Source organism: Melozone crissalis, unplaced genomic scaffold (genome assembly GCF_028551555.1).
Source record: "Melozone crissalis strain CALT ecotype California unplaced genomic scaffold, PUWL_Pcris_2 ptg000016l_1, whole genome shotgun sequence".
NCBI classification, from domain to species: Eukaryota; Metazoa; Chordata; class Aves; order Passeriformes; family Passerellidae; genus Melozone; species Melozone crissalis.
In genome coordinates this window covers 32,802,840-32,816,026 of record NW_026535794.1, presented here as the reverse complement: position 1 = coordinate 32,816,026, position 13,187 = coordinate 32,802,840, and the positions used below count along the sequence as shown (strand labels likewise).

Here is a 13,187-nt window from a genome sequence, read left to right as displayed (position 1 = left end):
CACTCACACATACCCCAACTGCTGCTGAAACTTTGGTACTAGTGCATTTTTATTTAAAAGGCTACCTCTGCAGTGTTGATCACACCTAAAGTCCTGCTGCACGAGGCTGATGGTGATGAAAATTCAACTTTCGCCTGAAGACCGTGCTGTAGAGAGCAAGTGTCTTTGACCAAAGAGGATTGTTTCTCACTTTGGTTAAAGCAAGCTGCAATCCTTTGAGGAAACTTCTCATAAATCTGTTCAGTAAAGCAACTCTTTTAAAAACATGGGAACCCAAATCACTTGGATTAAAGCCCAGATGGACACTGTCTCTGACTGAAATGAATCAGAAGAGGATTAAGGAGCAGCATAAGTGGAGAGCTCCTGCTGGAGAGGGGTGTGATGCTGTACATGCCATTCTGGGCTGCTCCTCAGCATTAACAGCAAAGCAGTCTTGGGGTTCTTAGGCTCCTGGGAGCAGATGCAAGGGATAGTGTGGTGAGAAGTTTCTGATGGCTGACCACAAACATGCTGAAAGTGCTTTTTAAAGAAAATGTGTCTTTTAACAGTTGTGTGGATTCAGCTTTAAAGTATTTATTTTATTAGTGAAGATGGTGACTTTAATATGTGGGTTGCAATATAAAGGTATGCTTAGCCCAGAATATAAGTTGAATATAGAAATACCTTAGAAAATATTGTTTAATTATTACCGAGCAAACTGTTGTGGTACCTTTGGTATTCTAGCACTGCTCTTTGCCTGTATGAATAAGGATGAAAGTGAAATTCTGTTTTGAAATGATGGAGCTTTGGGGGCAGAGTGGCCATGAGTGGTGGTCTGCACAGTTCAAACATAATCACAGCTAAGCACACTTGCCCATGTTTGGCACGGTCTGCGGTGTAGGGCAGCACAGGTGTTGGCATACTGTAGGGACAAAGGAATTGCTTTATCAGAACTCTTTGGTATCTTATTTCAGCTAAACATCCCAGAAAGGATCTCTAAGCCAGGAAAAGCTTTGCTTTTCTTGTTTTAAATCTCTGACCCCACCTGGGGTTCTGTTCACCCACTGGTTTCAGTGGATCCCTTAAGCAGTCTGTGGAAGAAGGTTTTCCTCTAATCTCATGCTGTGGCTCTCTTGGCTTGTGTGAGGTACAGCTGCAGACCTGCAAGACCTCACAACTCTCCCACTCATCTGTGCCAGTGTTTTAATTGTCTTAAAAGGATCTTCCAGAGACTTTTAATTTGTTTTAATCCCCTGGAGCATCTCTGCTTCAGTAATATTTAGCAAATTTCAGTGCAAACATTCTCTTAGATTCCAATTGTCAGATCCAAGGAGCAGCACAAAAATTATTTTTTAGGGGATTGAAAAGGGAAATTCTCAGACTAAGCTAATCTCTACTTGTAGAATGAGAGGACAATTAACAACTTGTCTATGAAAACAAAACTCTTGCCAAGAAAACTTACTAGAGTCTCTACAAGAAGGATGGGGAAATTCTGCAGTTTGAAGCAGTAATGCATTGCTCAAACTTGGTGAGCAGTGAATTGCCTTTTAAATACCTGGTTTGAAATGTTACCTTTGAAACATCTCTGTGCAGTTTAAACTTTAGTAGGTGGTAAAGAGCGGAAATTGCACTGATATAATTTGTCTTTGGGTTTGGCATATAAAATACAGTTGTAGTAAAAGTATGTGGTAGATGGATAGATTATAATTTAGGAATTGTAATCTCATGGAGATGTAGTCTGAATTTTACATCATTACATTTTTAGGGACTGGGGGTTTGTGCACACTTGATTGCTGGTTCTAGCAAAGGGAAGTGGCACAGATGCTTTTTTATGCCTACTGCTTTCCTTTATCTTTGCTTCCTTGTTTTCTTCCTTTCCCGAAGGGGTTTCCTCCCTTTCTTACTTACATTTCTCCTTAAGAGATTACCTGAAGAAATGTAATTTTGGTTACAAAAGGGAGTGCGAGCTTACTTTTGCACTTCTTGGTGTAAATTGTGAACCTTTCCAGCATCAGTTAAATTTGAGACAAAATGTTAGGATGCAATACACCACAATGCTTCTGCACTTCTGTCTGTGCTAGTTACTGCCGGAGTCACCATTTTCTGCAACGTTATTTCTCACCAGGAAGAAAATAAAACTCTATACCATGTGAATTTTAGATGTGGTACAACTGTGGGTGTGTTAATGCTTTTACAGGAATACTCTGACACCTTGATTTTTCTCCAGAAGCTTGTGTATTTCCCCCTTCTTCATCCTCCATTTGACAAGAATAAAACTATGCAAAATACAACTACTTAATTTAGGTTTCTTTTGCCACTTGTCACATACATTTACCTGTTTCTTCCTAGCTTTCTACTGAAGGAAAAATTAATTGTGATTTTCAAATAATGGTGAAGATACTGTTGTGAATGGTTCCTCTGGCATGGTGATCTTTGAGAAATCTGTCAAAATAATTGTGAAACAGCTCTTCATGTGCTGGTTTTTCCTGTTACCTTCTCCACACAGACAATTCTCCACTAAGGAGGAGAATGACACTTTTATGTACAACCTAAGTGTATTGGGAGGAAAAACCCCAATAACTCTAAACAGGGTCAAAGATAGATATGTGTTCTTGGAATACATGGAGAAAGTTTTATTTTGGATTTGCTGTCCTCTAACTTTTTCTGCCTCTCCTTTAGCCCACTCTGAGAACAGTGACTTTTTTTTTTTTTTTTTTTTTTTTTTGAAGGTTTATTTTTATTGAAATAAAGTTTGGAATATACAGTGCAGTATGCCTTCCTGAAGTTTTACTTTGTGTTTTCACATTAATGAAATTTTAAATGCAGATTTTCTGACATGAGAGAGAAAAAAAGCAATGTATGCTTGTTTCTCCTGGAATAATAATTTTTTCTTTATTGGAATGACTGTCTTAAATTATCTATATTCTCCTACAATAATTTAAAAGATTCTGGTGGTTTTTAGAGGCTTTTTTGTTTTGTTAATCTGCTTTGAAATTTAAATCTGTAATTTTTTTTACCTCTTATAGGTGCTGGATAGTTTGTTAGCTCAGTATGGAACTGTGGAGAACTGTGAGCAAGGTACTGCTACTACTCTCAATTTGCTTTTAAATTTGAAGTGGGAAGTGAGTGCACACTGAACTTACCCTCCTCCTGTTGCGTTTTCCTTTCTAGTGAACACTGACACGGAGACTGCAGTTGTAAATGTAACATATGGCAATAAGGACCAGGCTAGACAGTAAGTACCTTTTTTAGTTGTTTCTGTCACTAACTTGCATTTTGGAGTTCATGTTGTTGTGACTTTACATGTGACTTTGCTTCTGATCACATCACCATTTTAACAGTAAATTAAGGCTTGACTTTTAAGAAAGTCTGGTGTAATTCACCTTAATTAAATTTTTAAAATCAGCTTTTCTTTCATTTTGATAAAAAGTAAATTAATAATCTCAAAAAATTGAAAAATGGAAGACACTTTTTTATTGGGGAGAGCAGAAAATTAATTTGCCAGTTGGGGAGGATAGGAGTTACTGTTTAATGATTTTTTAGCCACATTTCAGTAATACCCTCTTGCAGTGTTCATTGTTTTGTGACTGTTTCTTAACAAACAATCATAGCAAAAATAACAGGGGAAAAATATGTAGCTGCTAACCAGAATACAGGACTTTTTTGTTAGAAAATTTAATGCTGCTTCCCAACACACAAAAGGTATCATATGCATACCCAAAATAATTTATCTGGTATTTTCGAAATTTAGGCCGCCGACTTTATGCTTGCCTATATCTTCAGTGATTGAGAACTTTTAATCTAGTTGTTAACATTTTTAAAATGTTTTACTTAATCATTATTTGTGCATATTTTCCTTTTAAAATCTGTATTATGTACCATGCTAAAGGTTTAATTTTGCTTCTCTACCATAAAGAAAGGACTTGTGTGGTTCTTAAGTTTTAACCTGGTGACATAAACTTACTTCCTCTCTTTCTAGTCATAGCAGGTCAAACAAAACCAAACTCATGGAATAGCCTACCACAATCTATTTTAACTTTGAAATTTCTGCCACCTTGTGGCAAACTACAACCAGCAGTTAAGATGCAGGGTGTGCTTATGGTGTGCATTAATTCAAAATTACAAATGAAATAATATTTGTACATATAATTAAGTAATTATCATCTGTGCGTAACTTGAATGCAACACATGTATTTAATCTTTCAAAGCATTAGGTTACTTGTAAATGTATTATAAACAAATGTGATGGGAAACTTGTGTCAGTGGTATCTCCTGTGTATGCTGGAGCCAAAGGAAATGATGTTTTCTTGAATTCACTGTTTAACTTTTCTCAAAACCTGATTTGTTCTAACAAGTTCTTCAGGTTCTTGTGTTGCTTTTGATTCTGCTGCCTAGCAATTAAGAAAGGCTGTATTTCTAGTTCTGAAAAAATCATGGTGCAGTGTTACAGATTAGTACTACGAGTGCCAGTTTCTCCTTTGAAAATATAAGGAAGTACTAAAAATATCATGGAAAGAAGTAGAATATATTTTTTTGAGCTGTCATCTGTGATGATGTGGGTTCCTGGATTTGTCCACTCCCTTCTGAAGATGAAAACAACAGTTTCTTGTTTTCAATTCAATTCAAAACCCAATTTCAATTGGGTTTTCAAAAAACCCAATTTTAGGTGCTAAATTTTAGGGTCAATCCTAAGGAAATGATGGCATAAGCAAAGGCTGCAAAGAAGTGTCTAAGATGATAATTTTTTCTTTTCCATAAGAAACCATGTGACACTAACTGAGAACCTGTTGAGTTTGAAGCAGGCAAATTGGCATGCAGCGTGGGTGTTGTAGGGCAGCTGCAGCAATGCAGGTTGAATGATGGCAGTTTGGTTCCTTGGAACAGGTAGGGAAAGCGGAGGAGCATTGATTTGCATTTGTGAATGGTTTCACATGACACAGGTTTTCTAAGCAGATGAGTCCAAATTATTGATGAGTACAAACAATACTAGATGAGTACAAAAAATATTAGCTCAGATTGTCTGAGTTTGGGAGGTGACCTTGCAACTGTTTAGAAACCCCTCGGACAAGTCTCTAGATCAAGGTAATTTTAGGGAAAAAACAGTGAGGAATTGGAATGAAGGCTCACCACAGGACCTGCATGTGTGTGGGTTTTCCACAGTGACTGTTTCAGTGAAATGGTTTTCCCAGACCTGACCTAGCTCTGCTGCTTGGAACTGGCTGTGGGGGATGGCAGTGGAGAGGGAGCAGTGTGCAAGTGCTGATAGCTGATAAGCCAGTGCTGGTCATCCTATGAAGGACATGCAGTAACAAGAACTGACTTTATCTAAAGCTGTTTAGGGCTGCAAAGAGTCAGCAGCTGGTAACAAGCTTTGTAGTTTGGAATTCAGCTCTTTAGGGTAAATGGTGCTTTGCCATGGCTTTTGGATCAAACACCATGACATGAAGACTTCAATGCTGCCACATACAGTGGGTCCCTAGTTCTAACTGCACCTCAGCTGTACTTTTTGCAATGCACACACTAACCTCACAGTAGTGTTGGCTGAGAGAACATGCAAAGTTGGCTACTTCCCTGCTGGATATCTGTATGGCATTGCCATGACTGTTGGAGTGTGTACTGGCAGTGTGAGGTGAGGGTGCTGCAACACAATCTGGAGATACTTTTGATAAGCAGTTCTAAGCAAGTGTGGTATGCATTGCTTGGAGGACAGTGCTTTTGAATAAAACTTGTGGTTCCACCCAGCTGGGAAACTAAGCTGCCTTCTGTCTTGCAAATCTAAGTAGTTGTGGCAGAGGTTTTTCCCTCTAGGCTGGTACTACAGTTGTGGCATGTTCAATTCAGGTCTGCATGCAGAATTAACTTGGAAAATGAAAACACTGAAGATTTGCTGCAGTCTTTTTGAGAAAGAAGTCTTAGAACAGACAGCACCCAAAATCTGAGATGTGCACAGTTCCTGACTTCTAGTTGGGACAGAGGTCTGTGTCTTTGACATGTTGTGGTGGTGCCTCTTTCCTACTGGAGAGGCACAGCGTGTCTTGTCAGAAAAAGCAGGATGCTGCATCTGTGACCCCAGAGCAAGGGAGCCAGCATGGCAGATCAGGTACTTTTTGGCGGCCCAGGAGCATTGTAGAGGGATGTGCAGAGCAATGTGTGGGCCTTGGAAAGCCACCTTTTGCTCTCTAGCACTGTGAGTAGCAAAGAGAAGGCTGGCACTACCAGGTCTGACACCACATCCCTCCTCTCCTGCAAGCATTTGGGAGGAGAAGAGATTTGTTTGAGCTCTCAAACTGCCCCTGCTGCTCTCCCTCCCAGAAACTGGAGAGGGCTTTACAAAGCATGTGCTCCGCTTTGTTAGCGGCATAGGCAATGATTGAATGCTGTAGTGGGTTGTGGAATATTTGGAAGAGAGGAGAGGGTGAGGGACAGAGCCTGGAGCCCGTGGTTCACCCTGCACAACCCAAGCAGCTGCATGCAGGTGCTGAGGCAGCCTGGCACATGCTTGCCAAAAGACAGTCCCCCTTCTCCCAATATCAATCCCTGGCTGCAACCAGCAGGACGTGCTGACTGTGTCCTTGTGACATGCTGCCACCTAAATTATGGCTGCTGGCTTCAAAAGTTATACCACCCTCCCTTTTCCTTCCCCAAAGATTCCAGTGTGTAGGAGTCTAGTACATGCTACAGGGTTTAGCTCTACCCAGGATTTTGAAAGTCCACTTGTGATCACCTCAGAATAATTGCAAAAAAAATTTTTTATTACCCTTTCAATGAAAAACACATCTGTGTGTATGTGCACAATATGTATCCTTGAATAAATGAGGGTTCACATAACTAATACTTATACATGCCATTGTGGGTCAGGGCTAATGTTGGCATGGGAATGATAATAGTGAAAACTCAGTGGTGTATTAAAGGCTTAGGTTTCATTTTGGCTTTGTTTTCAGAAGTACTGGTGAAACCCATATCTTTATTTAATGTAAAAAAAAATTATGCTAAAGAAAATTTGCCATATATGTCTTCTCATATGCAATTGTATCTGTTCAGGGATGAAAAAAGAAAAGAGGTGTATGCAAGAGCCTCATGTGGAAGTGAAATATGTTCTCCTTCTATTGCTTAGTGTCATTGTGCTATCAGCGGAAGAATGATTTCCAGCACAAGACTTGATGCTTTTACTGTAATAATTTATCTAGGGTGTTTAAATTCCACTAACATCAAAAGGGAGAAGGCTGGGCAAGCACCCTCTTGTAGGGAACTCATGAGAGGACAGTGGTGAGATGGCATTTTGATGGGAAAAACTCAGGTGACTAATTTACAGAATAGTTGTTTAAGGTTTCATTTTCATGTAGAAACTCTTGGTTCTGAGCAGATGTCACATGAACATGAGCCAGGCTGTTATCCATCTTATCAGTGCATAGACAGTAGTTGCTGCAGTCTCTTAATGAATTCATTTTATTAAACAATTCAGAGCTATGCTAAGAGATTTCTGTGTACCAGCTCTCGCTGGTATGTGAAATGGAAACATTTTCTGTTTCTACTAAATATAAATTTTAAACAATGACTTCAGGGAGGAGGGCACCTCCTAATGGGGCAGGTAACTGAATTTTTTCTCCATCTTTGTCCTCATTGGGTGACTCTTTAGGCTTTTAGCCTCTGTGTAAAAGCTGGTTTGTGGGTTGTTTCAGCAGTGCTCCCTGACAGAGGCAGTCTGCATGGCCTTTATTAACTTGTGCTCATGGAAGGAGAGCCCCCAGCACTTGGGAAGGCAGAGGTCTCTGTGGGAGGACAGAGGTGGCGTTGCTGTGTTCTCCTGGACATCTCCAGGTGGTCAGTCAGTGAGAGGAGCATGTGCTTTACAGAAGGAGCTTGGTGTAACCTGTGTTTGGAGGAGTGCAGCACTGACAATAGCTTTGCCTGAAACAGATGCCCCTAGTGCTGTGAAGAGCTGGTCACCTGCTTTGAGCTGAGGCTCAGACTTCCCCTGAGAGCAAGGCTGGCTCTCCTGATAGCAAGTGCTGTCCTAGATGCTGTTCTACAGCAGTTTTGCATCCATCTAGAAGACAGTTCTTTACCACTTGTCTCTTCCTGGGTCTTCTTCCATATCTGTCTCTCCAGCCCCCAAAGCAGTGCCTAGATGCCTCTAAAACTGAGCTGTTATGGTGCTGAAGGGCTGCTGAATCATGACATTGCCTAATTCTAGCCCTATGTTTAGTGCCACAAAATTGGTAAAAATTAGTCCAGAAGAGCTGAAGAAAAGTGTATGACTGTACTTTAAAAGTCTAGTGAAAATTGTCAAATATTGGAACGTGAAGGCCAGAATCAACAAGCCAAAGGGACCTTCCAAAAATTGGAAGCTTTTCTCTGTAAGAAATGCACTAGAACAGTGTATGTGCTACATCCACTGCAAATCAATTATCTTGGCATTCCAGTGTGTATACCCAAATCAGTGTAGGATATGGAACCACATACCCAGGAAATATCAGCTCCACAAAAGGCTTGAGAGATCAGTATTTAATTACTGATTCTTCTTCTGACTTCCCATCATTTGAACAAGTCAAATTATAAAACAAGTTAGGCTGTAAAATATGGAGAACTCAGTGACTCACAGGGTTAATTATTAATGTGTTGTTTTTCCATGTCATCATATGGCTTTGGTGGCCAGAGATTGTTCACTGCTGACATAATTAATTTTCCACAATGGCAAATGAACTTTTCTCAGTTTGCTTTGAATTTAAGGTACTTATAGACAGATGGAACCATTTAGCAATTTATAAATTGTTATTAAGAAGAAAAATTCCAACCTTCTTTCTAGGAAAAGTGTGGTGCACATGTATGTGTATATGTAAGTGTGTGTGTATATATACATAGTTGTTGCTGTAAAGTGTTTTTTGTGAAAGCATGATAGGTATGAAGTCTGGTTGCAAACAATAAGCCTACTCTTTCCTTTCCCAACCACTTCTAAGGAAGAGTGAGAAGTCTGTTGCCCTGATTTACTGTCAGGTTTTGTGTTAATGCTGGGATTCTGGTCAAAGGTGTTTTAAAGCCAGAGGAGGCTGACGCATTTTGGGAAAGAAGCAATGCCTGAGCTTGTCAAATAAATGTGTGGAGGGAAATGAGCTGGGATGGACGTTAATCTGGAGCCTATCAGCACATTTGCAAAATTGTTGGTGCTCATCTCTCCAACATCTTGATGTTTGATTCCAAAAGAAACAGGGCTTGCGCAACTGGATGGTCTGGCAGTGCTGTTTCCCTTCATGGTAGAAATTCAGCCTTCTGGTTGATTTCAGTGAAACTCAGCCTAGAAACAGAGATCATGGATATTTGCAGCCAACAAGAATTTAGCCTGTTCAGGGTGTATGGAAAGGAAAGGTCTCAGACCCCTTTTCCAAGTAGAATGTCCAGAAAGAGAGAGAGACATCAGTGGAACGTCTTTCAGACATTGGAAATCTATGCAAAAATTAAAAATTGAGACAAATCCATAGAAACATAAGCCTCACTAGTCTGCTCACTCCTCTTCCTGTTTTGTAAACATGTTTTATTGTGTAATAAAATGCTCTTCAAAGTCCATGGAGTAAAAGATTAAAAATGTCAGCTCTGAAATAACCTCACCAAATTTTAATCCAGCTCGTTTGCCACTTGCTCTAAAGGATTCCTCCATTATGGGAGTAATTACACTCCTGGCAATTCCCAAAGGACCTGTGTCTCATTTGGTTAACGGAAGTATTTAATGAACAGTGATCAGTTATTCAATATTTTGCTTTCTTTGTTCATTGGCATTGCCTTGGGCCTTATTTATTATCAGCCCTTATTAAACATTGTTCCAAAGACACAAATTACTTATTTTCTCATAAGCTCTTTACTGTCAGACTGGAGTATTTTGAGGATGCTGGCTCAACCCCTGGGAGAAGAGGGACTTGTTGTCCTTGGTATCCAAATACCACTTCTTAACTGGGCTTCAACAGCTCTTGTGACCTAGACTGTGAAATGGGACACCCAGGAGACAAATAGTATTTTTCACTTGCTGGCCTTGAAAATGTAGGCAACTGGCTATCATAATCTTTTATCTCTGTAGTAGAGGCAGGCATAAAAGTGTTGCTGAGGCTAAAGCTTGGTAAACTGGCAGTATTGTCCTGCAAATGTTCATGAATGGAGAGGCTGGGTTAAGTGTCTGAATTCAGAGACCTACCTCCAGAACATATAGTTGTTGGAGCTGTATAATGAAAGTATTGGTGAGCTCTTTAGTGAAAGATGGGGACTCCCTCCCTCCCACAATGGCCTTCAATTTAAATTTTGGTTTTAAAGAAAATCTGTCAGTAATCTTTGGTCCAACATTAAGTCTGGCATTTATAAACTACCCCATATCAGTGCATATTTCAGTGATCAGTATATTACTGATAATCTGAACAGTAATGCTTGTTGCAGCAAAACTTTAAATGCCTTTTTGGGGCAAATGTGTTTATTTTATTCCACTGATTTACCAATGTGTTGCATGTAGCTTAGGTATCCCTACTGTTTGCTAGATATTTAGTCTTATTGACTCTACTCTGTTTGGGAATGGAAGGTATTCTACCTTCTGGAGATGTCATTTTTGAGTTGAGTTGTGTTCCTCCTGTGAAGAGGAGACCCAAGAGCGCCTGCAGACTTGTCCTTGGTTAGGAAGAGGGACAGAGCAGAGGGAATGCTGAGTGACCAGGAGCTTTTCAGCGTGAGGGACCACAGTGAGAGAGGGATGGGTACATTTGGGCAGTATCCCTCTTCGATGCTTTACTGTAAGAACAAGAGAAATTGAAACAACCTTTTAAATGCCTTCTAACAACTTTGCTTTCATGGGGAGTTTAACATAGACATGGGGCTTTAATATCCTTGTTAACTTTTAAACTTACCTACAATGTGAACTAAATAATAAGTTGCAAGGTACTGTTGCAGTCTAAGGGGCATTTCAGATGCCATTGACTGGATTTGAGTCAGCTTCCTTTCCTGCTGAGGTGAAGGTGCTCTCTTCCTTCATAAAAACATGCTTTTTCATTCCTGTCACAGCTATATCAGTTATTGTGAAAGCTCCAGCCAAATAGCTGTGCTGGCAAAAACCCTAATGAAGGTGCTCTGATAGCAGCTAAAAAGTTTTCCCTCTGGTGCAGCTTTAATTCTATTTGGGAAATTGATTTAAATTAAATCGGGCAAAAGAATGCTTTTGAGTGTATAAGCTCTGTCTCCTGTGAGGTTTCGCTGATAGGGTTGGACCAGCAAAATCTTTAAAGTGTAAAGAAGCCCAGGACAAGCAAGAGCTAACTTGTAGTGCTTAATACGGTGGCTTTGTGTAATCGAAATCTTGGCTGAAGAGTTTCAAATGTAACTTTTCATCTTGGAATGTGTTTTTAGTTTCACCACACAAGTCAGAGAGGACAGAAGTCTATGTCTGAGTAACTTGTCATTTCATAAGGCCCTGTGTGCGCTCGTGGGGCTTTTTTTTAATCTCCTCTCTCCTCCCCTTTCCAAATAAACAGAGCAATAGAAAAACTGAACGGGTTTCAGCTTGAAAACTATTCCTTGAAAGTTGCATACATCCCTGATGAGATGGCAGCCCAGCAACCTCCACAGCAACATCCCCAGGGAAGACGTGGATTTGGCCAGCGGGGCCCTCCCAGGCAAGGGTCACCCGGCGCAACCACTCGGCAGAAACCGCAGTCGGACGTTCCGCTACGGATGCTGGTTCCCACTCAGTTTGTGGGAGCCATTATTGGGAAAGAAGGAGCAACAATCAGAAACATTACCAAGCAGACACAGTCCAAGTAAGTCATTTTACAAAACTGATTAATAGCTTTAATGTTGTGTCATCATTGCTTGTGTAAAGAGGAGTTTGTAAAACTTCATTATACTAACCTGCATGGTCAGAGAGCAAATGAAGATGACAGAGAACAGGAAATATTTTGCAATATTTATTTAAGGACCAGATTCTGTCCTTGATACATGTTCAAGTGCTATCTGACTTTTTTATCCCTCTTTAAAAGAGAAGTGCTAGCAGGATGGTGCTCTGTTGGAGAGTTTTGCTTTCAGATGTACTAATATGGTTCTGGCACAAAAAGTGAAACTAAAAGAGCTGTAATATGTTCTGGGGGACATACAGTCACTGTGGTGATGTACCCAAGTGTCCCAAGTGTACTTCAAGTGTTTATCTAGTTTTAGTTAGATAAGGGCACTTTTAGGATTTGTAAATGTTGTCCTTTCAAGATGCGGGGGAAAAAGCCCTAAACAAAGAACTTTTTTAATCTCCCTTCACTGCTTCCCCGTTTGTTTCTGGAAAATACATTTGTTGCTATCAAGTTGCAGACCACACCAAAACACAGATTAAGGAAATGCACAGGAGGCAAAAAGCAAGCTGCTAAGTGACCTAAGAAGCTTAGAGCACTGGGGTCTAGAGACACTGGAAGAAGAGATTGTTTCCAGTGTGTGTTAAATCCTACCCACAAGGAAGAGCTCAGCACAGATGCAGAGGGAGGGAGGTGGGGTTCTTATTGCAAGAGTTTTTCTAGGATGCCCCTAAAAGCAGAGAATTGAAAGGCTGCCTTCAGAGGCCCCCACTGTAGGAGCCCCTAGTTGTGTAGTTGCAGCAGGCAGGACTTGGGAATGAGCTGTGTGTGAGGGGAATGAGAGTAGTTAATGAGGTTAAGGGACTCCTCTCTAATTATACCCCAACCCCCTACAAACAGGCTTACCCCCCTCCCCAAACCCAGGATTATCATGATGCTCCCTCCAACCTCTCATTAGCACAATGTAGCCCAGGAGACTATTCAGCATGTTTAACACCACAGGTTTAAGAGATTTGTGGTGTCCTGACAAGACTTGGTTGTAATTTTTCTATGGGTAACCAACTTTTCAGGTGATACATAAAACATCTAATTCTTGGACTATAAAAATCCTGGAAGATTGGCATAAGGAAAGTTTTATGTCTAGAAGAAGGATGGGGAGACCAGAAATAATTGCAGGTTGCTAACTTTTCAGATACGTGACTTTGAGAATGATGTTTTCACTGGTTTGGGGATTAAAAAAAGGAAATTTCATCTACTTTCATTTCCACCAAGGATTGCCAAGATGGGTTTCTTGGAAAATGCTGCATTGTAAAACAAAATGAGTTTTCAATACTTGAAAGAATTGCAAAAATAAAGGGGCTTCTTGAAAAGCAGCGTGATTGTTTCAGTTAGAAAACAGCTGTTACA

At 40.3% G+C, this 13,187-nt stretch overlaps 1 protein-coding gene across 1 annotated transcript in view; it reads left to right on the top strand.

The window, feature by feature from the left end:
- Window positions 1–13,187, top strand: part of IGF2BP3 (insulin like growth factor 2 mRNA binding protein 3) — a 112,087-nt gene that overhangs the window by 65,716 nt on the left and 33,184 nt on the right. The window contains exons 4-6 of the mRNA XM_054273472.1: window positions 3,006–3,057; window positions 3,151–3,214; window positions 11,478–11,762. Of these exons, the coding sequence (XP_054129447.1) occupies window positions 3,006–3,057; window positions 3,151–3,214; window positions 11,478–11,762 (401 nt within the window). The remainder of the gene's footprint in view (window positions 1–3,005; window positions 3,058–3,150; window positions 3,215–11,477; window positions 11,763–13,187) is intronic.